Source organism: Terrapene carolina, unplaced genomic scaffold (genome assembly GCF_002925995.2).
Source record: "Terrapene carolina triunguis isolate 2854851 unplaced genomic scaffold, T_m_triunguis-2.0 Scaffold84, whole genome shotgun sequence".
Taxonomy (NCBI): domain Eukaryota; kingdom Metazoa; phylum Chordata; order Testudines; family Emydidae; genus Terrapene; species Terrapene triunguis.
The window spans coordinates 14736069-14762397 of NW_020664435.1; the positions used below are offsets into that span (position 1 = coordinate 14736069).

The window sequence follows — 26329 nt, forward strand, 5'->3', positions numbered from 1 at the left end:
TCCAACGCAATTATAAATGAAAACCATATGCTGCAATATATCTTTCTTCTCAATCCTTTACTATTCCGAGTGAAGAAGAAAACACATACTAATATTGTACAAAGCGCTTTAATATCTTCTGTTGGCTTCTACCTTTTGAAGTACATTGTTATAGGCCGTTTTGTTTTCTAAGCTCATCCTACCTAATATAGCGGAAAATGTTCTTTAAAAAGTGAATTAAGACGACCAGGTTAGCGCCTCTCAAAAATCTTTTTGTCCTGATTTCAGAATGTGTTAATATGTAATACCGTGAATTTTCCTACAATAGAAAATACTGTATATTTAAACGAAATTTTTGTCATTTATATTGTCTTGAAATCATTTGTAAGATCACGTCATAAACTGGGAAGTCTGTAATTAAACTGGTAACTTTGTAGCATGGTGTATTGTTAAGAACTCTGTATAAATCCTTCATGAAGGTTTGGCTAAAGTTTATTCATAAATTGTATGTTACAATGTGTTTCGATGTGTTCATTGTGAACATTTGGATATCCGTGTCAGTATTGGCAGTGGAGAAAAAATGTAAGTGAGCTCTCTTTGGAAGTGATACCGTGTTCAAATATCTCCCACGATAAATGTTTTATGTTACACAGGAAATAAATATGCTTGTTGACAATGAATTGTGTTTCTTTATTAGGGAACAGTTCAAAAGAAGCATAAAATTTACAAGGCCAAATAAAGAATTTAGATCAAATATATCATTTTTATCCGCAATCAAAAACAAAAAATTCATAGGTGATGAATTGTTAGGAATCAGTCAATTTCTCTATCTAGATTTTTCACCTGAGTTGATTAATTAAGCAGAGATCATTCCTTAAACAAGAAGCTCCTATGTGCTTCAGTGAAATTTTTAAAATCACAGTAGACGAAACCTGCCTATACCCAGGCGGAAATCCGCGTTAGCGGAATAATATTTGATTATAGACGCAAACTGCAGTGCGAAAGTTCAAAATGTTGAAGATCAAGTCAGGTGTGTGTCTGCGTGTCAGTCATATTAGGGCAATAGGAAATATGTAAAATCAAGACAAATAACCTAACCGAACCGCCTATATTTAAAAATATTCTCTCTGCCCATTATTACAACCCGTAAAGCAGACACCGTATTTTAATATGGAATTTAAAAAGATCATGCATGAAATTCTCTTCAGAGGGCAAGAAAAATATAGATATAATGCTACCATCATCTGCAGAGTAGTTCCCTAGCTCTGCTGTGTTCAGTTACTGGTAAATGCACTAATTGCAATTTTAATAAAATTAGAACAAACTCTAGGTCTTTTAAAACTCCAGGTCTGCCTCCCTGGTAAGATGGCGCCTCTCTAAGACCTGCCTCTTCTTAGTGATGAGGAAAAGGCCATAAATCCGTTGTTGTTTATGAAAATTTACAACTTTGCAATACAACTTTATGAGTTGCTCGGTTTTTCCATTGGTCGCTGTCGGTCATGTGGATGGTAACCGTGAACATGAACTTTTTTATAATTTCCCTTGCGAGAATAGAGCTGCATTCTTTTGCTCAGCTCTGTCCTGCTTCGGATCTCTCTGGCTTTCAATCCCCCATTTCATTTGTTCTTTGTAAGGCAATAGTGAACAAAGTGTATGGAGGTTCAGCATAAGCAGCCGCCTAGAACACAGATCCTGGATGGCAATTTCCAATTCCTCCGCTGGAAGGTGTGGCATATTGGATTCAAAGCACTGGAGTGGCAGATTTTCAACTTGCAACCTGGCTAATTTCCTGCTTCTTCTGGCACCAAAAGGAGGGCGATTCGTCTCCTGTGCAGCCAAAGCGACAGCTGTCAAAGTAGCAGGGGCTCCTGCGAGCCAGAACCTAAAGGTGAGAAACGTATATAACACTACCATAAGCAGGGTAACATTATTTTAATACCCATATATACCTATATGGGACCCATCTATATATAACAGATATAGTAGACATGAATTGATACCAATTGAAGGATTATCAGTCGAATATTTAGCTTATTTATATTTAACCAGTGCATGCAAAAATACAAGCATTTGTTATTAGCAAGGCTGAGGTGTAATTTTAATAAAGGTATTTTTAAAAGATTTACTATCACATTCAGATTTGTATTATTATTATTTTAGAATTCAAATTTACAAAATCATATCGAGTTTCTTTGCCCAAGAAAATGTATTATTTTTGTTTCCCAGCATTAGCAAATTAATTTGTGTTAATTGCAACTTAGAATTTTTAAAAAAATACACTTACAATTTCAGAAAGAGACCAATCGGCATAATATCTTCTCATTCCGTAAAATTTCCAGGAGAGAGAAAGGATATCTCTGTAACAGCAGAATAGAGGAAATATGTGCATAGGTTGCTTTATCAAATGAATCATTGTATACAGTATAATTGTGTCACGTCATGTGTTGATCGGAGCTTGAACAATATTACAGACATTTTTCTAAATACGTAGTTTATGGATGAATATCTAAGGCTCGATTTTAAGCAATCAGTCCTACATCAGATTCTGAAATGAAGCTTTTTCGATGTCAATTGAAGAAAATAAGAGGTACTGTGTCAATTTAATTATGATTTTGAAAAAAATGGAACACGGGTTGTGTGTGTGGGGGGGACGGGACGGAAACAGATCTGGACATGGATTATTTTAGTAAGGTATTGGCATCATAACGTGTCTTTCACCGAGCTGGCGTTGCTTCCTATGTTTGTGTTCTGGAAACCGCGGCATTGGTTCAGGGTTCTGCTTCTGTAATATCTTTATATTCATTACAGTAATTAAGAATGAGCTGTGAGTGCTTTAGATGTTAACACCGGTGTTGTTTGTGTTCTCCGGGCTGATAAAGAATTACATTTGCATTGCATTGCAGTATCTGCTTGACTGCAACTGCAGTGAGTGTCGGATTATTTATGGCGGAGCGATAGACTCTCAGTGCTGCCACTGTGTGGCGGAAACCTGGCGATCCAAAGGCAGCAGCAAGTAAAAGGCTAATTGTCTGCAATCCTCTTGGAGAAATCCTAAAAATTCGGCCTACCTAGGGAAACCATTCAAACTCCACCAGGCATGGGCTATTTCTACAGGGCTGGGTTTTTTATATATTTTTTTAAAACTTTGATGTGTGTCGAATGTAAAATGTCCCAGTGCGAATTGGTTTGATGGGATAAGATTGAGGCTGCCCAGTGAGGTTACTAATACGAGTTCAATCTAAACAATGGTTTGGATTGCAAGAACTGTTTGGATTATAGGCTATTAGTTAAAGGTTGCTTTCTATTGCGCCTCTGAACATGAGAAGGATTTGTAAGTGGATTTAGATAGTATGTGAAGGAGGGAGGGTTAAACTCAAGAGGGTAACTGCCCCTGCACCTGTACTCTAGCGTTGTTTGAGTTATGGAGTCTGTTGACTGAAAGAAAGAAAGAAAGAAAGAAAGAAAGAAAGAAAAAATAACCCGCGTCTTGTTAAAGTGCTAATCACGTTTTTTTCAACTGTGTGCTGACATTTTTTCATAATTTAAAGAAAATGGGAGGAGCAGGACTGCTTACTTTATTACAGTTGCAGAAGTGCAGTGGGGAGCTTTTCAATATTCACTTTTCGAAGATAAGTGTTTATATAAAGCTGCTATTAAACCTATCTGGCTGGGAACGCTCACGGTAAAAGCTTTATGGTGGCAGGTTTTTTTATTTTTGTTTTTTTGAATAATGAATGTAACTGAAATCACGATTGCCATGCAAATTGTTTAGCTGTTACTACAAATGCTGTAACCATAACAAATGTGTACTTTCATTTATTTTGAGGTTTAGTGCGGCGGAAGCAACTGAGAAATGTTTTCATTTGTTATGCTGAGACATTAGAGATTTTGACTTTGGCTAGAACAAGAACCGCAAATTAAGATTCCTGGGCAAATCATTTCCCTCCCACCCCTTTAAACAAAGATAATATCAATCCGAAACCGACATAATAAAACTTAAATATTTATAAACCTCTCGTTTTTTTCGCGATGAATCCAGTGCATCTTCAAAGAAAAGACCTTCTGACCACAACTTTTTAAAAAGAAGTATGGACGTTGGATTTTTATATTCACCAAATCTTAATTTTCATGGCACGTTTCCGGTCTAGCCTCTGCTGAAAAATTTCACATTTTTAAAAACCTCATTTGTATTCATTATTTTTCCCCACACATAGTACAAATTCTTCAGGACAGGGATTCTTTTGAGTAGCTACACATCATGTTTAGCTGTTATCTCAATGCATATAATTTTTAGTCTACCAGATGTGTATATAGATTAGAGTCGGAGAAGAGAATAGGGGGAAAAATAAAAATGGAAGGTAATCAACATCTCAGTGTGAAAGTCCAGTGGAGAACGCTAACAATACCAACTATTGTGGAGAGATGTTTTAACTCACTACTGTTTTATAGGTACCGTAATCATCCTCCGGAAATGAGACACGGAACCTTCCAACAACAACAAAACTCACGTTTCCAAAGCTAGTTTAGGTGCTATAGGAAACAGAGTTAGTACAAACTCCAGCACGTTTAAAAATCGGCTGTTCAGTCTGTTGTCATAGTCACGTATTATGAGTAAACACAGCTTGGAAGGAATAATCTCCTTGTTATTTTTAGGAACTGCTGGAGTAGGCTGAATTAAAAGCCATTATGTGCATTTCATCAGCACTGCTACTGCTTCTGCCCTGGGCCAAGAATTGTATGTCCGTCCTGGGGTAACTGCCAAGTTGAACAGTACACGTTAAGACGTTTGTTAAAACATCAGTGAACACAAATGATTAGAAACAACAGCGAAACCGTTTTGCCTCTGCACACACGTTAGCGTGGCTATTTTCATTAGGTATAATTCTACCGCTACAATTTTAAAATCGTCGTTTCAGATACAGCAAAACACACTTTTTGGATGTAAAGAAAACAAACGTGTAACTTTCTCTGAACACATCTTTCCCGGGAGCTCTGGAAACCTGTTCCAACCTCTGCCAGCGACTCCCTTTGAAACACACATCTAAATAAATAAATAAATAAATAAACAAACAAACCTAGGAGGCCACCATTTCCTGTCCGAGCCATAATCTCCACTTTCATTATCTGAGTGTTCATTAATGCACGCGATTCCCTTCAATAAACAACGGAGAATATGGCTCAATCCGAACACAAAGGCTGGATTCTGAACTGGGGCGAAGAAGATGCTTGGTGCTCAAGCTCGGGAGGGAAATATTCTTTGGGAGCTTTCAGTATATTTAGTTGAATAACGTTATTTTCTTTGCACGGTGTTAAGAAAACAGATATTTGTTTACAAAGTCGGCCAGCTCAGATGCCATCGCTGATTCATTCCCCTGCCGCAGATTTTAATTGCTCCAAAGTTTTCAGTTCTAACATAAATCATTCTCTACCTTTCATATAGGAATATAGAAAGGACTGGGGTAGTCCAGCCCCCCGGGGTGGGGAGCGAGGGGGAGGGGAGTTCGCTGTGTGATGATTTGCATATCTTCCAGAGTGGAGATCCTAACTTTGGAGAGCTGCCCCTTTTTTCCCAGCTGCCACGGGGCACTGCCCCGGGGGCGCTCGCGGCCGCCGCTTGCCGCATTCTTTTACGCTTTGCAGTTTATTTTTTTACAGTAACACCCTCTAGTCCTTCCCCTCCCCCCAACATGTCCCACCTCCCACGTTCCCTTAGCCACGCTAAAGGTGGTGTGTGTGTGCGTGTTGCCATCCATCTGTCGGGTGTGCGGGCTCGGGGTTGTTTGTAACTTTGCTGGCTCGGTCGCTGCGGGTCCCAGGGGAGCGGGCTCCACGTTGCTCTCCCATTGGCCGCCGAGCCGTCAGCTGGTGCTATTTGCTGCTGTCGCTTTTGGCGCTCGGCCATCCAGAAACAAACCAGTTCGATGACTACTAATAGTTATAGCCAGATGTACTAATACACAACAAATCACAGTCCTGGAGAGGGGAGAGCAAATGAGTTCCTATTTTGTGAATCCCACTTTCCCTGGGAGCCTGCCTAATGGCCAGGACTCTTTCCTCGGGCAAATCCCCCTTTATCCAGCTGGCTATGATGCTCTGAGGCATTTCCCAGCTTCTTATGGGGCAACAAGCCTGCAGGACAAGACCTACACCTCACCTTGTTTTTACCAACAGTCCAACACGGTCATTACTTGCAATCGGGCATCCTATGAGTATGGAGCCTCGTGTTTTTATTCTGACAAGGACATAAGTAGCGCCTCTCCCTCCGGCAGTGGCAAGCAGAGGGGACACGGGGACTATCTGCACTTTTCTCCTGATCAACCATACAAATCCGACAGTGTGCAAAGCAAAATTTTAAATGAGGAAGGCAGCGACCGGAAGTACACGAGCCCTGTTTATCCCTGGATGCAGCGGATGAACTCCTGCGCTGGTAAGTCATTTGAATGCAATAAAGAGAGAGAGAGAGAGAGAGAGAGAGAGAGAGAGTGAAGTTTCTTTGAGAAAGACTTTCAGAAAGGGCGTCCAAACTGTCGGAGAGGAATGACTCCTGCGAGGTAATGTGTAACACGAAACCTTTCCAGGTTATTCCAGCCCTGGCACATTGGCAGCCTTAAAGCAGTTTAGGAACAATCTGCTCCAAACTTGGCTGACTTGGTGCAGTTCCTTAGTAATAACTGAAAAATAGGCATTCACAAATTACTAATAACCATCCCTCCTCGAAGAAACCTCTTCGCTCCTTCAGTGTCAAAGACTGATGTAAGGAACATGCTCCCTGTACTGCCTACCCCCATTTATTTGTAGGACCCACCCAAGCCCATTAGTATACAAATATTGATTATCGAAAGCACGTTTTCGGACAATGTGTGCACATTTACAAATCACCTCGAATTTTGTCTCACTTAAAGTGAAGTTTACACAACAGGACTGTTTGGGATGGGAGCAAATGGCACGTGTTTGAATAAGCACACTGCCTTGTTTACTTCAACTGTTTCAAAAAATAAAATCTCCCCTTACCTTCCCCCGGGTTATCTCTTGAAAGGTAGGATTATGACTTATATTTATTTGAAAAGTTTAACTTTTAAAGACATTTCTTATTTTGAAGAGCCCTTTTGCGTTTAAATGCACCATATCCAGGAGCAAATGCCAGGGGCTGTTCTAGGAACTTTAGCTGCTTCTATGAGCTTTAATTATGATCATACTTAATTATAGTTCTGCTATAGTTATAGTAACTATTATAGTTGTATACATACGCACACATATTTGTATATCTCACACACAAGTATGTATATATAAAAGTTTTAAATATTTCTCGTTCATTGGGTAAATGCTTGTCCCAATACATATCTGTGTATCAGAATTATACCTTCAAATATGATAATGATGCTCTTCATCATTTAGAAATGTTTAATCAAGAAAACTTCTGAAAATCAGAGTAGACACCCCTTATGTGATTGCCTCTGCAAGAGGAGGTGCAATGCAACTGACCACTATTTCTTAACTTGAAATCATTGGGCCTTGTTCAATGCGACAATTTTGTCTTTACTTTTACAGGTACAGTGTATGGAACACATGGGAGACGGGGGAGGCAAACTTACACCAGATACCAAACGCTAGAGTTAGAAAAGGAATTTCATTTTAACAGATACTTAACCAGAAGACGACGGATTGAGATTGCAAACGCTCTCTGCCTTACTGAACGACAAATTAAAATATGGTTTCAAAACAGGCGAATGAAATGGAAAAAGGAAAACAAACTCATACATTCCACACAGCCCAGCGGCGAAGAAACAGAGGAAAAGTCAGGGGAGTAGAGTAATGCTTAATAAAAGTTACCAGGCCTTTTCCCTTTTAGCGTTTTTTTTCTTGTGTTCCTTCTGCTACTAAAATCCTATAGGTTTTTCACAGTCTGTTGACTCCCAAAGGCTTGATTAAAATATATACATTTGCAATCAACTGTGAATTTATTTAAAAATAGAAGTATTTGATTTAGAGCTATGTAGTGTATATGGTCACCTTTTCAAAGCCTAGATAGCCTTGCTTAAAGTAATTCAGAAAAAAACTAGATTATAATTATAAATATTTTAAATTGAGCATCTATGTCTGTATGAATGTCTCTGATACGACCGTATGGCTGTAGGCAACAGATAAGTGAGTAGATTTTTGTAATTGGAAACGTTCATATTGTGGAATGACGCCTGATTTAGAAAATCCTGGTTTGATGTCTTTACTAATCCTGGGCGTCTTGTTCTACTGTGTTTGGGATTTTAGGGTCTCTAGAAAAAAAAGTTTTACACGTGTATAAGAGATTTAATTAGCACAGAGAAGGTAACGGCATTTTAAAAAAATCGATTTACAAATCCCGACTATTAACTTCCATTAAAATCGAGGATGAATCGCAGGGAGATTTTAAAATGCCCAGAGCTGATTCCACTAAACTGAACAAAATCTGCGCTAGTATTAAAGAAAAAACTATGCGTTAAACTTTACAACGGGGAAAGAAAAGGTTTTGAGGCGGGCAGATTTCTGCGGCTCCTGATGTGGCGCTGATAGTAAAGAAAGCTTTCATTGAGCAACGAGAGGGTTTTAATCATGCAGTACGATTGTGCTAGTTTCAAAAAATTAAAAATCAATGGTCTGTAATGTTAAATCGTGGCTCTTCTTTCTATCTTTATTTACTTTCGAAATTCCTAGCACAGAAGACTAAATAGATAATAGATAGAAACTAGCTTCTAAATTGATTCCAAATAGAGTTCTCTTTCACTGAGTAAAATACATGCAGTCAAAATATTTACTAATAGATACGTATATGTGTGTGTGAATGTGCGTACAGTACACACAAAGACCCCTTTATTCGGAAGGAGAAGCAATTTGGGCTACCGCTCTGAATAGTCCCAAATCGCGAAAATATTAATGTCAAATGACCGCCACAACATTATATTTATCTGAGAAAAAGTCGCCGACCATAAAATTATATAGAATTTGACCCCAGTTGGAAAACTACTATACGATATTTATTTTTAATAGGTACCTGCCTTTTAAAATCGGCAGTACAGCTTTTCTTAAGCGCCTGCAAAACAGGACTGTAATTGTTGCCAGTGTGTGAGGATTTATATTTTTCAATAGGTTTAAATAAGCATCACTCTAAAAAGAGATCGAAGTTATTTCTGTATTTAAAAATCTATAGCAGAACAGAAGAGGAAGGAATTAAAGAATAAAAGAAAGCTATTGAAAATAAAAGCAAATGTTTTCCCCAAACTCCTGCATTATTGCTGGTTTTGTGATTTGCAGCCGATAGCCCGTTACAATTGGTACATACTAATGGAACTGTGAGAGAAATGCAATAATTTTGCTATAATGGGCTGTAACCTCGAGTCGACCCCAGCCTTGCAGACCCTGGCTGGAAGCGTGAAGATCTAACTAGTCTCCAGAGGGTGGCGCAAGAGTCCGACTGACAATCAGGAGCTGGAAGCGGGAGCGCGCCTTGGGCGCGCGCGCCAACCCTCCAGCATCCACCCAACTCCCCCATTAGTGCACGAGTTTACCTCTAGAGGTCATCAGGCAGGATTTACGACTGGACAACAAAAGCACGTGATTTGAAGTCGTACCCCATATTTGGGTGCCTACGTAGGAGGGAACCAAGTACATGTCCCAGTCATTTCCATAATTCATCATAAATTGTGCAAGGGTGCTATAGACGCACAAAACGACCAAGAGCCACAAATCAAGCACACATATCAAAAAACAAATGAGCTCTTATTTTGTAAACTCATTTTGCGGTCGCTATCCAAATGGCCCGGACTACCAGTTACATAATTATGGAGATCATAGTTCCGTGAGCGAGCAATACAGGGATTCAGCGAGCATGCATTCCAGCAGGTACGGGTACGGCTACAATGGCATGGATCTCAGCGTTGGGCGCTCAGCTTCCAACCACTTTGGTGCCAATGAAAGATCTCGCAATTACCCAGCCACCACCACCTCTGCGTCGACAGAGCCCAGGTATAACCAACCTGCAACGTCTTCACATTCGCCTCCACCTGACCCTCTGCCCTGTACCGCCGTGGCCACTTCGCCTGTCAGCGACAGTCATCACGGGGTGAAAAACTCCATAGCTAACTCTACCAGCACTTCGTCCAATTCCAGCAGCAGCACTCACATAAGCAGAGAGGGGGTTGGCACGTCGTCTGGCACTGAGGATGACACCCCAGCAAGCAGCGACCAGGCAAGTGCCCAGAATGACCAAAGCACAGCTCAGCCTTCACAGCCCCAGATCTACCCCTGGATGCGAAAACTGCACATAAGTCATGGTAAAGCGTACCCTGCTTTTCTTTAAAGAGGCTTTAATGTAAAATGCGTGGTGGCTGGGTGGATGTGAGTGTGTAGCCTGATCAGACCCCTGTGCTTGCACGGTGGGGAACGACAGTTTCGTAGGCACGTTAAAAATGTAAATGTAGCAACTCTAACTCAACAAAGTCTGCACAACTCGGGGAGCAGAGATGTATCTGAAGTGGGAAAATGTGAATAGTGCTTGTCACGGTGTGTAATTTATTATGAGGACTGTCCAGCGGAACAGCGTTACTAATTATATATAAAAAAAAGAGTTTAGCAAAACAGTGAGTGAGGGTGGGAGTTTGCACTGGTAGGAAGTCAGAAAAAATCCTAAGGGTGAGGACCGAGGGGCATGGGAAGGCTATGTGGTTGCCTTCTGCTCTGTAATTAAAATATATATATATATATACCTTCCATGCCCCTTCTAATTATGAAACAGGAATGATTTTGTTAGTTACAAAGCATTCTAAAACTAAATCTCGTGACAGATCTGAATGCCCTTGCTTTGCTCTCCTATCTCTGAAATCCAATCTAGCCTCAGATCCACAGTGCATTGATCAGCTTAGCTCAGAATTCTGTTGGTTTACTCTTTTAAAAATGTCTACAGAAAAGGGGATACTTGTTGAGCATTTATCCAAAACAAAAACAGGACCAAGAATAACGGTACTACTGATGCTCTGGGCTGCTTTAGAAAATACAGGAGCAGGTCGCTGGGAGAGACTAAATCATTCACTTTTCTGTTACAGACAACATAGGGGGACCAGAAGGAAAAAGGGCTCGGACTGCTTATACCCGATATCAAACCCTGGAGCTGGAAAAAGAATTTCACTTCAATAGATACCTGACCCGCAGAAGAAGGATTGAAATAGCACATGCTCTTTGCCTCTCAGAGAGACAAATAAAGATCTGGTTCCAAAACAGGAGAATGAAATGGAAAAAGGATAATAAGCTGAAAAGCATGAGCATGGCAGCTGCAGGAGGGGCTTTTCGTCCTTAAGAAATTGATCAATTAAAAAGTACTGAGCAGTATTAGTTGACCCTGCGCATAATGTCAGTACTAAGTTGACTTTCTAAAACTTCCTTGTGTTACTTCTGTGAAGAAACCTTGTTCTTGTCGCCCTAATTCATCTTTTAATCATGAGCCTGTTTCTTACCATTATATCGCGTGTATAAGTAGATCTGCTTCCCCTACATTTCTTTGTCTTGAATGGCTTTGTCTTGAAAATTTAGATGTTTTAACTTATTTATATAAAGCGAGCTGTGTTACTTGAAGTAACTGTAAAAAAGAGAGAGAATCCCCCTCCTTTAGTACAAATGTTACGTGTTGCACTCAATTTGCTTAACTGTGCATGTGTGTTTAAGTGTTAATAACTGTATAGCTCCAAGCTGTTAAAATATTTTTATTCAAACTACCTATATAATTCTTGTGTAATTAATGCTGTTGTAGAGGTGAAATGATGAAATACAACTGAACTTGTCCTACGTGTAGTGAATAGTGAATCTGTGACGAAAACTGTGATTCCAAGCAGTATGTCCTTGCTGTGCCTTTGTATGACTCTTTGCACGAACTCCTAGAAGTGGCTCTTATTAAGCGCAGCATCAGTAATGTATGTTTTTGTGAACAAAGTTACAAATATAGTCAAAGTCTGGCTGTTTGAGCAAACTGTGATCAGCTTTTTTTTTTTTTTTTTGTATTTGTTTTTTAAAAAAACTGACTGGAAACAAACAGACAAAAATAAATAAATAAACTTTCTATTGTAAGTTTTCGTGATCTGATTTTGAAGCTGTACTTCCTGATTTGCTGATTTTTTTCTTAAACGGTGCAGATTTTTGTAACATTTTATCTGGATAGGACCTTATGCTACACTTTGCAAATGATACAAGTGCAATTATCCGACACCAATCCTTTTAATTGAAAGTTTGACCATAAGTTCCTCCTTAATGGTTTCTCGTTAGGTGGAAAGCTGCATTGCAGAACCACAATCAACACTCTCTGTGGGTGAATAAACTGGTAGCTGGTTGGTGATTGTTGAAAAACATGTGCTTTGTTAAAAGACACTCCCAACCCCAGAGCGTGTTTACCTTGCTATATAATTACTCGTGTGGTTTAATTAAGTATATTTGCAGGACAGCCACATCAGAGATCTTTGCGTCTATAAGCAACACCCTATAGCCACCTTCCCGCTTTTCACCCTTTAAAGATATTTGTTTTTTTCTCTACAATTAGTTTTCTATAAATGTAATGTTACTTACCCCATCAGAGCTTGAATGGTTAACTCTTCAGAGCTTCTAAGAGCAACTAGAGATTTGCACATTTACTGACTGGTTACACTGATGCCTTCCCTTAAAAGTTATAAAACAGTAAACTTTATAAGCCCCAGTTCCGGCTATATGACATTTGGGTGCCAAATGAATAGGGTTTTGTCTATGAATTAGATCGTAAAATCATCCATAGCACAGACAGATAGGCTCACTGGCTATAAAAAGTCACGTGGTGCCATTAAAGTAAGTTTTATGGTTTTGGGGAGTTGACATCCAACATTATATACCACATAACATATAATCTCGCTGACGCTGGACTTCATTTGACTCTTTTGCAGGCTACGTGTGCCTCCTGGTCATTCAAATTGTCAGTTTTAGGTACAGAAGTATCCAAATCACAAGTTCTCAGTGTTCTATGAAAAATGGCTCCTTACAAGTCAAGGTAAGTTTTATGCACAAGTTCCTTAAAGTTTATTTGTACAGTGGAGAACTGGACTCTTTCTGGCTCGATCCTTCCAGGACTGTCACATTGAATTCAGAAATGCAGAATAATCTACTAAGGATACAGGTTTCGTTGAAAAGTTTCCCCCTCTCTGATTCTAACATTCAGCAGCTAGCTCTATATTTTAACAATCAAATCAAAGTAAACCACAATAAGCGTCTTTGGCAGAGATGGATTTTAAGGCCTAACTTTAATTACTTTGACTACTGCAGAAGATAATTACTTCCTTTGCTCCATAGACTTTCCAGTTTGGAAAGGTTTTGTTTAGCAAAGAGTAGATACTGCAGCGAATTTTTTAAAGGGAATTACATGGGTTGATATTATTTGAGAAGTGTCTTATAGAGGCATGATAACCTGTAGGCATGCCGATGTGGTCGTAATCTTTGGATTGGAAAATATTTTGCACACCAAAGCAAGCATTAAAATGGCATAGATTGAATTTTCGTGTTTAGGATTCCTCTTTACTGCTCAGTGTTATATAGATAGCTATATCTATATGACTGTGTATCCATATGTGTATACGTGGTATGTGCGGTCACTCATAGCCACTTACAACTTTGTTATACCTTTTTCCAGAGACAGTATACATTTTTTGAATTTCGCTGTTTTTTTCTAAGGAAACACATTGACTGTAACTTGTAACGTTAATACAAGCTACTACAGGTCACAATGCTGTAAATTATGAAATACAAACCAGGTTATAGACAATTGTAAATAACCCCGTCTCTATATAGCTACAGATATTATTGGCTAGCAATTGTGAGGTAGGCCCCAGCTGCGTGTTTACTTCAACATTCTTTTTATTTAAGTAGACTATTCTCACCAGAGTGTGATTACTCAGCAGTAAACTTTATGGCCGGATTTAACTTTAGTCTTTGAATTTTCAGAGGCTGCATGAAAGGGCGAAAGAAACTTTCACTTTCTCTCCGTCTCTCTCCTTCTTTGTAGAACTAGAGCCAGATCCTGAAAATACTTACTCACAAGATCATTGCTTAGGTGAGTAGTCTCACTGAACCCATTAGGACTATTGGGGTGATGACTACTCAGTTGAATAAAGGTTTGAAGGATTAGGCCCAGAGAATGTAAATACAAATTTTGACATCTATCTATCTATCTATCTATCTATCTATCTATCTATCTATCTATCTATCTAAGGTTTGGTCATTTTGGAGTACACCAGACTCAACAGAGTTCTCTAAAACTGCAGTACAATGATGTTGTTTTTCCTGACATGTCATAAATTCGAGATTAAAGAAGAAAGGAGTTGTTTGTCACTAGATGATTTCTGGCTTTATTTTGTTAGATTCCTTTCTCTTTGAGTATTGTTAATTTTCGTAATATATGATAGCTGAAACTATTATTAAAATGGCAGAAAGGTGTTAGAGTTCAGGAGAATTATGAAGATTATTATTTGCACCTTTATAACATAATACCTCCGCAAGGTCTAAGAATGAAATAGAAAATTCATTCTACCTTTGTTTTATTTTTTTAAAATAATCAAGGGTATACATTGATAAAACACTATCATATATTCAAGGTTAACCCCTCGAGCTACTCCAAAAGATATGGTAGGTTTACAAACTTTTAATATTTTGAGTTCATTCCCAACATAAGATAAAAAAATTTAGATACTTTTGTGTTTTAGTATCTTTCTATGAACACTAGATAATGGCATTTGCTTATCATTCCTATAATAAAATGGAAAAGAGGTAGACTTTAAAAGTGCATTCTTTATTGCACTTTATAGCCAAAGTACAAACTAAAATAATTCCCATAACAAACAGCTGGCAGTTTCATGGTACACAAATATAACAGATTCAATATTAGGAATACAGCAAAGTTATATTTGATAGGAATACATTTAATTATATGTCATAATACCCAGGCAGTGTTTAATGGCAAAAATCATACATAGACTAGTTTAAAAGTTTTGACTTCTTTCATATATTGGTGGTTTTCTGAAGAAAAAGCCCTTATTTCTGCTATTTCATAGATTAAAACTAAAGATAATCGTTTGAATATCTCAGTTTCTTAGCTCCATTGTGAGAACTGGATATTCACCATAGGGCAAATGTACTTAAATTCTTTTTAAGGGACCTTAATGTCATCTGAGGTTGTGAATTGTCAGTGAAGGAAGTAAATAATTTGCTACCAACATGAAATTCTTTGAATTTTAGCTTCTTAAGCATGCTATATATGAGATACAGTGTGGACATGTTTGGGTATTGTGAAAATATCCCAATATTTACAGATACATTCAGTAAGGAACTACGAGACTCACTCTTGAGACACAAAATAAAGTTGATTGAAAAATTACTACAACTTTAAAGTATTTCTAGCCTTGAATCACCCTCTCAAAGTTATGACAGCTAGAATCCTTTTAAAACAGAAATGCGTTAAGATTTTATAATCCAGACTGGAACGGAAAACTCAGATACCTTCAAAATGCAAAACTCCAAAAACCTTTCACAGATCCTAACTGTCTTCTGAGGGGAAGTGGCTGGTTCCTTCGTAGAGAATGATCATTTGGAATCAAGATTTAGTTCTTTTCTGTGCATATTATTTTTCTACGGTATTTTTGGACTCAGTGCACCTGAGTTTATTTTACTGAAATCATCGCAAGTGGTGGTCTACTTGGTATTAAAATACAATTTACTAACTTCTCTGAAAGAAATACGTTAGTGTAGTGTGTCGTGTCTCAGCATAAGGCCAACTGAAGTTTAGGCAACCCGTTTGTGCGTATACCTAGTAATTTATAAGTCTTGACTTTCACTAAACTATAACATGTCTTGTGAAAGGCAAATAATTTTAGGTTGATAGATTTGTCCGAGCCCTACACACGTACTAATTATTAAACATAGCGAAATTACTATTCTCCCATTTCCTTACGTTTAGTAAGGGTGTGTCTGTAGAAGGGTGAGAATACAAATGTTTTCTGTCTGCTCTATGGGAAATTGACTGTAACAGATTCATATGGGCTGATCATGATTTTCGATTTCAAATCGTACGTACTGGAGGAATGTATTTTCCCGTCACAGCTAATACAGATATAATAAATTAAATACATAAATAAACCTTCTGACCAAGATAAGAAATCTCTTTCCCCCTTATCTTTTTCTCTCTTTTAGGCTTCAGATAGACACAATTCAGTGTCTGAGTTTTTATGAATAGTACAAAGATATGACTCCTACAGTAGCCTGCTTATATTTGAAAGTATTCTCCTTTATAAATGAAAGCATCCTCGCTAATATTTCTGAGGAAAACAAACACTCATGTACCATCTTAGTCATATGTATATATAGCTGCATATGTACACCATACCACATAAGACATACAGAATGTACAAGATTTGCAAAGGTTTCCCTTTACAGTGCACATACGGAATCTGTCCTATATCCAAAAAATGTCTTTTCAATAATAATATTTGTTATGAAGGTTATTGGGTAATTATTGCAATTTTGTGAAACAGTCCTTGCTTGAGGTGAAGTCTGTCTCTGGATAACAAATGGCAGCCCTTGCAGTTCACTGCCAGGTTAAGTAAATGCAGAAAAGATAAATCTGCACACCCTAGGAATCACCAGCAGAGCTCGCTTTAGACCAAGTTCACAGTCAACTCGTTTGCCTAGACAAGGCTTCACAAACAATTAGAGTTTCTTTATTTTTAAATAAAGGCGAAATGACTAAGTACTTAGCAACATATAGCTACATCTTTTCCCCAGTGCTATACAGTACGTTCTTTCCGACTCCATGTCCAGAACTTACCAGACTTTCACCTGCAATTGTAACCATATAGCGTCTTTCAGTTAATCTAGTCCCTCCAACGCTGGCGAAAGAGTTTGCAAACTGATTTAACAGCACTTTACAATGGTGAGAGATTTTTTAAAAAATCCAGTTTTCTCAAAACAAACAAACAACAACAAAAACCCAACAATAACAACAACACAAAAAACCCCCCACACTTAAAAAGCAGGGGGGAAACAGCAGAACCATTGAAACAAACAGTCCAAGTCCCTTGCTCCTAAAAGACGCTGCATAGCTTTTGTATATCTTTGTGGTTAGGGCGTTACAACTGCAGGTCAAAAAGTTGAGGGTCAAAAGTTTACGTTTTGCACCACTCTTAGTCATCCGCCCAGACAGAGTTTGATGTCAATGTTATAGTCGAGATCTTGACTATCAGCACAAAAGATAAAATAGCTTTGAGTTAAGCGTGTATCACAGTATGGACTCCAGGTGAACTCTAGTGGTTGAATGACCTCAATTACCGAGGAAAGGATAGAAAATTCCTCTTTTCAAGAGTAATACATGTTGTATTTCATCTTGAATTATCAGGCACATTTGAGTCTGAATATCTCTGGCTCAGATGCACCAGGTAAACATGAATGTTACTCCAGAACACCAAAACGCGTTCATAGCTGTATTCTTCAATACCATGGTCAGGTAACAAAATGTTTCACACTCCTTAATATAATAGCCTCCTTGAGAGGCTTAATGTAAAGACTTTTCACTTTTCAAAATGTCAGGAACTTAAGACATGAGCAGATCTATTAACATGTGTATCGATCCTAGCAGCGTCTTGTTTTTACTATAATTTCTGTAGTGAGCACTAAACTGTACTTAATAAGGACATATTGTAGGTAATACTTTCAGGTTATATTTTTAGTCCGAAGGTGAAAATCTAAAATTCAGAATTACGGGGCGATTTGTGATACTAACAGATTATTCTGCAAAAAAACCTGACGGCGCTATACAGTTCCATAATTTCAGGGCTATCAAAGCTTTCTGGAACTACTCTCAGACATAAATTAATAGTTAAACAAGTATCAAGGTATTTTTAAGCTGATTATTTTTGGGGTAAAGAGCACTTTCCAAATTGTTGAGAATTGTTCTTGTCTTTAAGACTGTGACAGTGTTGAAGATTTAGCTCTGAAGTTAAGTATGTCAATAAAAAGCAACACACAGTATTACACAGAGAAATTGGGAAGGTAATTATAAACCAAATATACAGTGTAGCACATAAATACAGGTCGAAATTATATTGAAGCAGTGCTTTGTTTAAGAGGGAAAGTTTATCCAAAATATTCAGATGTAAAAGGTCTGGGGAATGGGGGGAGGGGGGGTTATAATGAGGAATTCAGTTGGGAAAAAGTACCTCATCTATATCCATGTTTAGCTGAATTAAGAACAAACAGGCATGGATTATACGATATTCCTAGTTATTTGGATACAAATTAATTATTTGTCAGTGATACTGGTGGATCATTGCAGAAAGCAGAAGTTGTTGAAAATAAATTGTGAGCTGTTTGATTTCAAATCATTGAGAGATATTATTGGAGATTATGCCTACATCGCTTGTATATGACAGCGGTGTGGAAATATATAAATAACATTACACACCGTGTATACATTGTTCATCAAATACTGTTGTTGCCAACTTGTAATAAGATAGTCAGATTGCATATTTTGGGTTAAAAAGAACGTTTCCCCCACTTGAGATATTATAGATTACTTTATACTGTTAGATCATTTGTTTGTTGAGAAAAGGAAAGTCTTGGTAGTAACCTGAAATATATAACCATTTATATATATTGTTAACGAGTGCTAGGCAGATTGTTTCCGAGAATAACAAGTCTTTGATACTCCCTGACCGAAAAGCTGTTAGTATAACTAAATTACACAAAATGAGGGAACTGAAATCTAGTTTCTTACTTACCAGAACAATTATTTTGATGCAAATCCATGTATTCAACATAGTTTAAAATAAAAATATCAATGAGAATATTTTCAGAGTTCAACTGCAACTTCAATAAATATTGACTTATCTCAATTATTGTTTAAATGATTCCTTTTTAAAAAGGGAAACAGAGCAGTTATTAATTTGAGATGAACGAGTCCTTGCCTTTGTACGTTCATTCTTTGAATGCAGCACACACTGGTGTAGAGTGTCTGGTCAAAAGACCATTCATTTAAAATTCTAACACAAATCACATTTTGTGTGTGTTTATTTAACCATGCCGGTATAGAGCAAGCAAATCACTCCAAACATCCAGTTGTTAGAACATATACAGTGCCAGTGAAGTAATCGCTTTATAAAATAATGAACTTGGGGGCCAAAATTCAACCATTGCCCCAATCTTGACAATTTAAAGCAACCGTTTCACATGTTAGTTTCAAAGTTAACAAATGTTAAACTGAGTAACTGTCTTGCGGGCTTTTATGATTCCCAAAGAAGAAAGGAGAGATACAGTTGATACATTCCATAACGTTTACATTTTCCCGCTATTTTTTCTTAATTTTCCCTTAGAAGTAGTGACCTGAGCAAAGCACCCTGCTATCTAAAAGACACTGTTATAGACCTTTTAGAAAAACTAAGTCCAAGGCCGAGGTGAACTTCAGGTCACCGCGTCTAACAAATATGAAAATGTCGGCTGGTGAAGGGCACGCCTTGTTGTTTAACAAAGACTGTCAATGTGTAAGATTAATAAGAAACAAAATGCACACGGTGTCACTTTTCGGTCACTTTGAAACTTGGGACAGGGTTGCATTCAAGAGGGAAAGCTGGGGCTAAATATATTCAAAATGGTTCAAATCAGATTCAAACCAGGCTGCTCGCGAGTCTCTCTCTGTCCACCCTCTCTGGTGCATGGACACGTTAAAAAGTGTAATTGAATTATTATTTTTTAATTCTTTGGTTGTAAAACTATTTTATCTGCACGCATGGAAGTCAGCAGATGTGCTTGTATGTTTCACAAGAACTCTTTTAGACTGTTTGGGTATGCATGAGATTGGAGCCTGTTGGTGCATGAAGATTAGATATCGCACTATCAACTTCGTTTCAGTGAATTCCCAATCTCGTCTATCGCAAGATTCAGCTGGTAAACTTTGGGTCCTATGTTAATTGTTTAAGCGTGTGAAATATGGTCTTATTTCTTAAATAAAAAATAAAGTTTTTTTGTTTGTTTGTTTGTTTGTTTGTTTGTTTGTTTGTTTGTTTTTAAAGCTGGGATGGTGCTACAAGTTGGGTAACGGGAAATATCCGAGGATGGTTCTGAGATTGTTTATTACATCCATAAATCTTGCAGTAAAATGTCGAAATGGCCGTGTGTAAGATAACACTTGGTGGTCTTGGCTGGGTTCTTGTTTATGATAACAAAACCACAAAGACAAGGAACAGGCCTTTGGAGATCCTGCATAAGCACATCTTCACAGGCTGCTAGAACCACAGGAAAAACATGCTTCATCTGAGCAGCTGAGGTCACCTTGTAGATTTACAATCGTATGCAAAATTGTATTATTTTCTGTTTCACTGAGAAACGCAGCTACACAGTAGAAAGAAGTACAGTTGAACAAGTATACTTTGAAGTCTAATCACGGTAAATATTATTAATCAGAACCTGGGAAGCTCTCCGAATACAACACTCAGCATACAAAATAAGGTACCAGCTTTCGTTGTATTTTACTGAGGTTTTGAAGTATGGTAGTTACTAGAGTATTCTGGCCATCATAACTAAGGAGCTCCCTTATATTAGGAGGATAATATTTAGGGTAACCCAATTTAATGCAATTATGCGCGCCTACGTATATTTGTATGCATGTATCTGTGTATGAATGTACAGCTGTGCGCCGAAAACAACGTACTGTGGGTCTCTAGCAATCTCATCTTCTTGCCACACTGTAAGCGTTAGCTTTATTATTTTAATAGATATTTGGGTTTCGCCGAAAAATAGTCCCCAACAATCTAGTCCTACCTGTGTATACTACAATTTGTTGTGTTGAATAGTTGTGGATGTTAGACGCCTATGGCGTGTGTAACCATATTTTCTTCTACATACAAAGTAAATAGAGAAAGATATCTTTCACACCAGTTAAAGAGTTGCATAGACGTTCAGTAGGAAATGAGTTGAACAAGTATACTTTGAAGTCTAATCACGGTAAATATTATGTGCTTTAACTCTCTTTGCAAATTAGACATTAGATATTAGCAAAAATGAGTAATTGTTTATGTAAGTATCACAGTATGTTGGAAATGTTCAAACATACACCAGATGGTCTGCAATATATGTGTAGTTATATGTTTATAATATAAATTAATGCAGTATACGTGTGTAAGTATCTAGTTAGACCTAACATATATTAAATTATAATTTTATATTTATATAATGTTATCTATACAACTGCAAAAGACAACAATCTGAATTTAAGCAATGATAGCTACTATGAGGAAAAAGATCTAAATTGTATTAACATTTTTGCTTTATATATTCAGTTAGATGCATTTTCCTATTTTCGAAGGTGAGACTATCCATTCAGGAACAATGCTCCTGAAGAGGGTGGCAAATATTTGTATTCGATTTTCTATAAACTAGCCAACCAACAAAAATATAAAATAAATTCTAAAAAGTTCAGTATTAACTCCAAACATACAACAGCAGATGGAATTCATAAGTAATCTATTATTTTAAAATAATGGTGTAATTAGTTTAACTATCAAATTCCAATTATCTAAGGTCAGGCGGTTGCCTCTTTTCCTTCCTGAGCTGCAAATATTGTTAGCAGACTAATTTTTAGCAATTTAGAAGTCATAGAGTTTTTTCTGCATTCTAATTTCAGTATTGTAGGCTACTTTCTGAAAGATGTCAGTGAATTCTCCTATAATAAAAACCCCAAACCAAATCAAACCCAAACCAAAACACACAAAAACCCAAAACGTAAATTTGTAGTTTGGGAAATGCTCTCACTCGGAGAGAAATAGTCCCAGTTAGTCCTTTCATTTTATTGGACATTTTCTTTTCTTTCTTTCTTTCTTTCTTTCTTTCTTTCTTTCTTTCTTTCTTTCTTTCTTTCTTTCTTTGCTAACTATATCGTTAATGGCACACAGCACCGCTAATTAATCTATTTGGCCCTTCCCCCTTTCATATCAACTTCTGAATCTAGTTATATGTTATCACAGCTCGCAATCTACAAAGGGATAAAAGATTCTCTAATAACTAAATTATCATACAATAACAACGTTTAAAAGCTCTGGGGACAGATCATAGAGAAACAAATACTGATTTGCAATTAGTTGGCCTCTATTTCACAGGATCTAGCAGTCTCATTTCCACCTTGATATATAATGTATACCCAATCCTAAATCAAGTGAGTTTGAAATGGAGAGTTGTAAACTATTGTCATTGTATCAGAGGGGTAGCCGTGTTAGTCTGGATTTGTAAAAAGCAACAAAGAGTCCTGTGGCACCTTAAAGACTAACAGATGTATTGGAGCATAAGCTTTCGTGGGTGAAAACCCACTTCGGCAGACGCATGCCATTGTCATTGTATTTAATGTATTATGCAATGTCAATTTCTTTTTCTGTATGCTACATTTTAGTTTCTCGTTGATTTCTGATCCGCCCCCCATCTTTCCTCCCCTCTCTTTCTTCTCCGTCCCCCCCCCTCCAAAAAAATGCTAGAGAAATAAAATATTTGTGCCCAGGACGAATTTACGACTGGTAGCGCCGAATTTAGGTCTCTCTCAGTTCCACAGGGAACAGGGGGAAATAATTGGCCACAATAAGCAGCAATCAAAGTGTAGCAAAGCTCAGACTCGCGTGGCTTTGAGCAAAATTTTGTTCTCCTGTTTTAAGAGTCCGAGGCCACCCATTTGAGAGGTATCTGGTCGAACTGGGGGTTTAGGGAAGGTGGTTGGTGCGATGGATACTAGGATGCGCTTCGGATTTCGCTCCCCTTTCTGGCTGCGCAGTTTTTTACCATTGCTGGGACCTCTCTCCCCAGCTCGGTAAGAGACGGTTTGGGCTGCTCCTGCTGCTGCCCTGGGCTCCTCCGGCACTCACCATCTTTCCATTTCCTGATCCGGGGTCCGCAAACAGCGCAGCAATTGGCCCTGCCGGTCAGGTGGTGATGTGTGTGTGTGTGTGTGTGTGTTATGCGCTTGGGTTGGGGGGGGGAGGCCCAAACTTTGGCAGCCGGCACTTGACAGCGGCGAGAGGAGGAGGGGGAGGGAGGGAGGAAGGGCGGGGGAGGGGGGGAGAAGGGGGAGGGGCCTCGCCGAGCCCAGAAAAACGACAACGCGAGAAAAATTAGTATTTTTGCACTTCAACAAATTAATGACCATGAGTTCGTTTTTGATAAACTCCAACTACATCGAGCCCAAATTCCCGCCCTGCGAGGAGTATTCGCAGCACAGCAGCGCCAGCAGCAACAGCAGCACCTACCACCACCACCACCACCAGCCGCACCTGCATCAGCACCCAGCGCACCCGGGCCAGTCTCTCCCCGACTACTACCAGCGGCCCAGCAGAGACCCTGGATACCAGCCACCACCACCGCCACCGCCACCTCCTCCTCCTCCTCCCGAGGCGCTCTACCCCGCGCAGCCACCCGGCTACTCCGAGGCGCCCTACAGCTACAGCAGCACCAGCGCCACCCCGGGCCAGGAGCAGCCACCCCCGGGTGCCTCTCCTCCACCGCCTCCTCCACCGAAGGGGCACCATGTCCAGTCCCAGCCCCTGCTCCAAAGCCGCGTCCTGCAGCACCAGCGACACTGCGAAGCAGCCCCCGCCGCAGGGGCTGGGGCCGGGGCCAGCCCAGGATGCCCCCTCCTGCCTGACAAGAGCCTGCCTGGCCTCAAAGGCAAAGAGCCCGTGGTCTACCCCTGGATGAAGAAGATCCATGTGAGCACTGGTGAGTGGGACTGCCTGGGGAGGAGGAAGAGGAGGAGGAGGAGGAGAGGACGCTGAAAAGTGCTGCAGGGTTGGGTTGGGTTTTTATGTGTGCGCGTTTCCTAATACAAACGTGAGAAACCTTTTGTATCCGGGGTCCTTTATCGAGAGATTTACGAGACGCCAAACCGTTAGGGCAGTAATTATAGCCCCCATAAATTTAATTGCCCTGCCAGTGGCTCTGGGCCATGTGTCTTTGAAGCTTTTCTTCCACCCAAATGCCCATCACCATTTTTTATTGCTCTTCAATTGTTTCCTATTGTCAATAGCCTGTGAAACATTTTCTTGCAGTTATGTCTCTGATTTGAACCTAGTGTCAAGTTATTATATAATGATTATGTTCAATTGCTTTTTGTGTGTGTGTGTGTGTTCAGTCAATCCCAATTACACTGGAGGGGAACCCAAGAGGTCTCGAACTGCCTACACCAGACAACAAGTCTTAGAGCTGGAGAAGGAGTTCCATTTTAACCGTTACCTGACCAGGAGGCGACGCATTGAGATAGCACATACACTTTGTCTCTCGGAGCGCCAGGTCAAGATTTGGTTTCAGAACAGGAGGATGAAATGGAAGAAAGATCACAAACTGCCTAACACTAAGATGCGCTCCTCAAATCCATCTACTGCTAGTCAGCAAGCCAAAGCACAGACACAGGGCCACCATCATCAACTCGATGGGTCAACACCCAACTCATCAGCCCTATAATGATTTTTATATTTGTTTTTTTCAGTTGCCTATTTTTGTTGTTGACCATTTGGACCAAAACAACTGTATACAGAATCAGAAGAAATGTGCCCTGTACAGGGTACATGTTGAAACCAAAACATGGACAAATTGTCTACACTGTACAGACATAATGGTTCCATTCCCATCATTCTTTCGTATTTATGAAAATACGCTGTACCTTCCGTGTCACAGAGCGCTGGATGCTGTAATGGATGAATTCTGTACCCAAGAAGGACTCTTTTGTACATAACACTTTAAAAATAAAATACAGTTAAAATAATAATTCTTGAAACACTTGTGTAAGACATTGACTTGAGTTGTGTTGTTTCGTGCAATGTTCGTGGATTCTCCAGTATATGCAGACAGAAGAAACCAAATTTTATGTCATGGAGATTTTATGAAAACTGTCCCATTACAGTCTGACAGGCAATGTTTAATGTAACAAGAGTTATTTAATTGTTTTTAAGCGTAGCCACTGCGGTAGTTGTGATATAATCGTTTTCCCCATGTCTCCTATTGCATTTATTTAAAAATATTAAAGGCTGTTGCTGTCTTCATATCTGGCACGTCTAACTGTTTCGGTCTGTGTACAATTTGTGAATTTTGGTGTGATGTATATATTGCCAATACTGGTAATAAAGAATACTCTGTACAAAAAAAAAAAATTAAAGGCTTCAAACACAAGTTCATGTAATGCTGTTTCCTAAACATTATGCTTTGCTGATAATTTGCTTTCAAATTTAGTTAAAGAGATGCTCATTTTAGTTGCCTGCCTTCACAAAAAATAGAGCCTGCTTGAACAAGTATATGTATTATTTATTGCCTAGATGACTTGTGGCCTGTAGCAACCTTGCCAGAGGTTCAGTCTGTCTATTCATTTACATGTATATGGCTATTCCCACCCTATGCACAGAGAAATAGAGCTTTCACACTGAGTCAATGAACTGAAATGAACTAATTTACTTTAGTAGAACTAAGACAGCTAACCATGATACACTTTAAAAATATCTGGCCAGTCATTATTTATTCGTTCACTTGGTATTTATTGTGACTTGTCAATTCACTATGAAGAATTAAGGGGATGTATGGGTGATAAAAGTTTCTTTATTTCAAAGGCATCTATTTTGAAAAGTGTTTGGGTGTAAACAGAAAGCCTTAATAATTAAATGAAATCTGGTACAACCCAGAGGTTTAATCTGGTAAATGTGTTCAGAATGATTCTGGAAAACAGTATTCAGGTGTTTCAAACTCATAGTAACCTTCTAATTGTCAAGGATGTTGAGAAATATACCAAAGGTGGAATTATTACAATAAAATGTATACAATTTATAAGGATTTTCATATCACTTTCTCGAAAGTATCATTGACATTGAAACGTATTAACTGAGCAGAAGAACTTGTAGGCGGAAACTCTGTCACTGTTTTTCTGCCAGAAAAAGATGAAAGGCCACATTTTATTCGCCATACTCACGAAAGTATATCCAGGTACTAAACTGGAGTCGACGAGTCTTCTCACGTGAGTAAGGCGAGCACGATTTAGTTTCTTTTTTTAAATATATCACAATTCACTCAGTAAGAAAGCACATTGGCACAACGATATTGTGAGCATCACTGCCTGTCCCAGGAACACATACCATTTCAATGAAAAATTTAACATGTCACTGGAAGAGTATATTCAGCATCAAAGCTATGGCAGTTGTAAATACGTTTAGCAAACAGTGTTGTCTTCACATTGAACAACTAACCACCCTGAAAAGTATGTTTCCGTTACCATGCTGCTGTTTACTAAATCCTAAAACGTTTTCCATGTTAGCTGCCC

The 26329-nt window shown here is 38.7% G+C and overlaps 3 protein-coding genes and 1 long non-coding RNA gene across 4 annotated transcripts; 3 read left to right on the forward strand and 1 right to left on the reverse strand.

The window, feature by feature from the left end:
* Positions 1-1775: 1775 nt before the first annotated feature.
* Positions 1776-12671, reverse strand: LOC112124526. Its single transcript, XR_002909643.1, has 3 exons — positions 12559-12671; positions 2264-2336; positions 1776-1861 (listed from the first exon to the last, which is right to left on the reverse strand). It is a non-coding gene; the product is annotated as an uncharacterized LOC112124526 (long non-coding RNA).
* Positions 5835-9379, forward strand: HOXA6 (homeobox A6). The gene is made up of 2 exons (XM_024222995.2): positions 5835-6406; positions 7528-9379. Exons 1-2 carry the CDS (start codon positions 5971-5973, stop codon positions 7785-7787), a joined length of 696 nt encoding a protein of 231 aa, XP_024078763.1. The 5' UTR covers positions 5835-5970; the 3' UTR covers positions 7788-9379.
* Positions 9502-11994, forward strand: HOXA5 (homeobox A5). The gene is made up of 2 exons (XM_024222977.3): positions 9502-10283; positions 11052-11994. Exons 1-2 carry the CDS (start codon positions 9722-9724, stop codon positions 11300-11302), a joined length of 813 nt encoding a protein of 270 aa, XP_024078745.1. The 5' UTR covers positions 9502-9721; the 3' UTR covers positions 11303-11994.
* A 10494-nt stretch (positions 12672-23165) lies between the features above and the next one.
* HOXA4 (homeobox A4) lies at positions 23166-25775 on the forward strand. The gene is made up of 2 exons (XM_024222966.3): positions 23166-23748; positions 24161-25775. The coding sequence occupies exons 1-2, from the start codon at positions 23172-23174 to the stop codon at positions 24487-24489; spliced, it is 906 nt and encodes a 301-aa protein (XP_024078734.2). The 5' UTR covers positions 23166-23171; the 3' UTR covers positions 24490-25775.
* The last annotated feature ends 554 nt before the right edge of the window (positions 25776-26329 follow it).

Excerpts from the sequence above, each read along its gene's own strand:
- HOXA6 (XM_024222995.2), top strand. The coding sequence starts at position 5,971 with ATGAGTTCCTATTTTGTGAATCCCACTTTCCCTGGGAGCCTGCCTAAT. Across the intron at positions 6,407-7,527 it reads GCGGATGAACTCCTGCGCTG|GTACAGTGTATGGAACACAT; the intron begins GTAAGTCATTTG and ends TTACTTTTACAG.
- HOXA5 (XM_024222977.3), top strand. The coding sequence starts at position 9,722 with ATGAGCTCTTATTTTGTAAACTCATTTTGCGGTCGCTATCCAAATGGC. Across the intron at positions 10,284-11,051 it reads AAAACTGCACATAAGTCATG|ACAACATAGGGGGACCAGAA; the intron begins GTAAAGCGTACC and ends TTTCTGTTACAG.
- HOXA4 (XM_024222966.3), top strand. The coding sequence starts at position 23,172 with ATGACCATGAGTTCGTTTTTGATAAACTCCAACTACATCGAGCCCAAA. Across the intron at positions 23,749-24,160 it reads GAAGATCCATGTGAGCACTG|TCAATCCCAATTACACTGGA; the intron begins GTGAGTGGGACT and ends GTGTGTGTTCAG.